General features: G+C 61.3%; 1 protein-coding gene across 1 annotated transcript; it reads right to left on the bottom strand.

Annotated features, from left to right (window-relative positions):
* Positions 1 to 253: 253 nt before the first annotated feature.
* Positions 254 to 3,745, bottom strand: ZBTB42 (zinc finger and BTB domain containing 42). The gene has a single exon (XM_011982891.1). The coding sequence runs from the start codon at positions 3,524 to 3,526 to the stop codon at positions 2,504 to 2,506; it is 1,023 nt and encodes a 340-aa protein (XP_011838281.1). The 5' UTR covers positions 3,527 to 3,745; the 3' UTR covers positions 254 to 2,503.
* Positions 3,746 to 3,751: the final 6 nt, after the last annotated feature.

Genomic DNA, 3,751 nt, shown 5'->3' with positions numbered 1-3,751 from the left:
AGGGTCCAGCCTTCTTCCCCAGGGCAAGAAACCACTGTGGCCTCCCGTGCCCAAGCTGGCCTGCGTTCTGTGCCTCCCTGACAGATCTGCCTCCCTGGACTCCCCTCCCCCAAACACTGGCAGCTGGGGACAAACCTGGGGAAAGAGGGGGTGCCACCTCAGCCCTGTCCCAGCCTCCCCCATCCACCAGCATGAGCACGTGGTGGCATCTGGGACACCTATCCCCACCCGTCCCCAGGAATAGTCACTGCTGTTTCCACTGGAGGTGGGCTTTATTACTGTCGCCATCATGTGAAAAGAGGAAGACAGCACCCATTCCCACGCCTCCTAGACACTGTGCACCAACAATTGTCTGCTGGGGTTAGCCCGGAGCTGTCCCCAACCCCTGGGGTCAGAGCATCCACAGGTGCTGAGCTGGCCCAGGAGACCCCCACCCTGCTGACTCTGCTTGCCTTGTGTCTGCACACGCCTCTACCAAACTCTCCCACACAATTAGTGTCTTAAATATATGTACATGTATATATTTCAACACAACTGTGTCAGTTATAAAATTAAAACTGACCACTTCTCCTTACATTATCTTCACAGTAGCTGTGCGGAAGACAACAAATCCAGTGTTGATAGCTCAGGGCAGGCTGCCCACCCCAGCAAAGGGAAGTTCACCCATGGAAACCACTGGGGGAACCAGTGCCGCGGCCACATCTCTGTGCTTGGGCGACAGTGTAGCTGCCCATCTGCGGCGTGCCGGGTTGGCTTGGGCCTTGCCATGTGCTAGACGCATGGACACACACACACACACACACACACACACACACACACACACCCACCCGATTATGGAGCACATCACACCGAGCCCTTGCAGAGGTAGGGGCTAGGGCCCAGGACAATCAGAAGCAGGGCCCCTCCCCCAGCTGTCTTGAGACCAAAGCCATCCAGGGCCTCTGAGCCCGGGGGCATCACCTAGAAGCACTGGGTTCCCAGGCTGGCACCCAGCACACCAGGAGCCCAGGGCATGTGGGAGATGCACTAGGGATGGTCTTTCACTCCAGACCAGGTTAATAAATATGACATCCAGTGTTGTCAGAAGAGAAAATAACGTAGACTTGGCTGGACTCTGCTGTCAAGGCCATTCCCAGCCACAGAGGAAACATCCCAGGTGGTCTCCAGGTGTCCAGGTGGCTCTGCACCTGCTGACCCCCAGAGGCCAGTGAGGTTCTGGCAGCAAGATTTGCTTAATTAGGCAGGCAAAGCAGGGTGACCTGAACCAACGACATGTGCGGGGGTCGTGGTCTTCATATTCTATTCATGTGCAAGGAGTGTCAGTCTAAGGCTGTGGATGGAGGCCAGGGTGCTGCAGGCCAGGGTGCTGCGACTCCCACTCCTCGCCTGCCCCTACCCCTGATGCCATGGCCACTTTCACCCATGCCTCGCCGTGGGGAAAGGAAGGCCCACAAACCCTGCCCTTGGCGGACAGGGCAACCTTTGCCTCTGCTCAGTCAGTGCGTGGAAATGCCCACAGCTCCAGGGAGACCCTCTAGCAGGCAGAGTGACCTTCAAGGTAAGGTCCACGGTGGCCCAGCAGCAGTACAGAGCTCAGTGGCCCAAGCCCCACCCTGGGGGATGCCCAGAGGCGTCCTAGACCTGCACTCAGGCAGAGAAGCATGTGGCTGGGCAGCCACCAGCAGACATCTGGCCGCCTCGGGAGGCTCTTCCTGGGTCTAAAGAGAATCCAGTTCCAAATTCCCACTTTCTCTGCCCAAAGTTACAGTGTGGTCATAATTGCATTTTCTCATGGACCCACATCCCACCCAAGTGACAATGACACCACAGCCACTCAGCTTCTAGCTGGCTCTACTTCTGCTGCCTTAGGATCCCTGCTGGGGCTGCACCCCCCCCCCACCCCGAGACACCAGCTGTGCCCAGATGGCCCCTGCTGGCACTCATTGTGCCCCAGGCCTTCCTGGCAGGGGTTCCTGCTGCCACTCCCCAGGAGTGTCCTGTTCCCTCCCAGTGCCCCATCGGGATGCACACCAACAACTTTTCTGACATGTGACTAATTCACCTAGCGTGGGGCCAGGCTCATGAAGGCCTCCCCAAGCCTGCCAGAGAGGTGGTCAGGGAAGTCCCGGGCCGGGAGATGATGTGCCATCTCACACGGAGAAACCGGGGCAGAGCCAGGTGCTGGTTGGACACCCCTCAGAACTTCGCTGGAGGGGACGGGAGAGGAAGATAGTGTCACAGCCTAGGCAGGGCACAGCCTGGGGGGCCGGAATGAGTTGGGGAGTGAGGGGAAAGGAGAGGCAAGGCGGGAGGAAGGCTGCCCAAGTCACCAAGTCTGAGGCCAAGTTCCGGGAAGCGGCAGCATTCTCACTGCCAGGCGGGTGGAGCCATCCGGCCCGAGCAGGGACCTCCACCTGGCCAGGCTTCACACCCCATGCAGTGTCCCACCTGGGAGGGCCCATCCCTTCCCTTCCACCCCACCCTCAGGACCCACAGGGATGCATCACACCAGAAGGGACTTGACGAGGCCACAGTGAAACTTGCGGACATGGCGGTAGAGGTCCCCAGACTGCGTGAACCGGCGGTCACACCACCGGCAGGCATGCGGCTTCTCTCGAGTGTGCACCACGGTGTGCCGGCTCAGGTTGTGGGAGTACTGAAAACTTTTGCCACACTGCACACATGTATACGGCTTCTCACCCGAGTGTGTCCGTTCATGCCTCTTCAGTGTGTATGTGCACGAGAAGGTCTTCCCGCAGAGCGGGCAGGTGGGTGCCGCGCCCTCAGGGGAGAGCCGGGCCCGGGTGCTGTCTCGATCACGGAAGTGGGCGCTGAGGTGCAGCTGCAGCACGTGGGAGCTGGGAAACAGCTTGCTGCACAACGGGCAGATGCAGAGGGGCCCACGAGGCCCCAGCTCGTCCTCACTCGCCAGTCGTCCTACATCCAGCTCCAGCTCCCGGCTGCCCTCTCTGCTGACAGGCAGCGGCTGCAAGCCCACCACCAGGCCCTTGGCTGCAGGAACAGGAGGTGGCTTCGGGGGGCTGTGGGTGCTCCTAGAGCTGCTGCTCTCCTCCTGTTCGGACAGTGAGTCCCGCTCATCCTTCACCAGTGGCTGGGCCCCTGGTTGCACCAGGCTGCAGAGGGGTGTCTGGAGGATGCACGGTGGGTGGACCCGCTCCTGCCTTGGGCCAGGCTTCAGCGACAGGTCCAGGGCCTGGTCTGACTCTTCTGGGACCTGGCAGGGAGGAGGCCCAGATGCTCGAGGAGGGAGGGCAGCCTTGACCCCAACCGGGGGGAACTTGGCCTTTCGGGCAGCTGGGCAGAGGTCCGCGGTCCAGACAGGCCAAGGGCACGGTGGCTGACCAGGTTCTGCCCCTGGGGCAGGGTTCCCTGGGTCCAGACTTCGGTCCTTCTCCTGGAGCCTGCCCTTGCAGACCTTGACGATGTCATACATGTGCAGGTAGCTTGCGGCCGCCAGGACGTCCTCGACAGGCAGGCTGCGCAGGTCCAGGCGGCCCTCGTACATGAAGTCCAGCAAGCGGCCGAAGGCGGGCGCCGTGACGATGTCGCAATTGAGCCGCACTGTGTCGCGACTGCCCGCGGGCCGGTCCCTGTAGAAGAGATGGAAGTAGACGCTGCACGCGGCCAGCACTGCACGGTGGGCTGGGAAGCGCGCGTCGCCCACCAGCACGGTGCAGTCGCATAGGAAGCCCAGCTCGCGCTGCTGCCTCAGGCGGCCCAGCAGCCGTCC

This window comes from Mandrillus leucophaeus, unplaced genomic scaffold, assembly GCF_000951045.1.
Source record: "Mandrillus leucophaeus isolate KB7577 unplaced genomic scaffold, Mleu.le_1.0 Scaffold244, whole genome shotgun sequence".
Classification (NCBI taxonomy): Eukaryota; Metazoa; Chordata; class Mammalia; order Primates; family Cercopithecidae; genus Mandrillus; species Mandrillus leucophaeus.
Note: the sequence above shows the minus strand (reverse complement) of the source record. Positions and strands in the feature narration are given on the sequence as shown.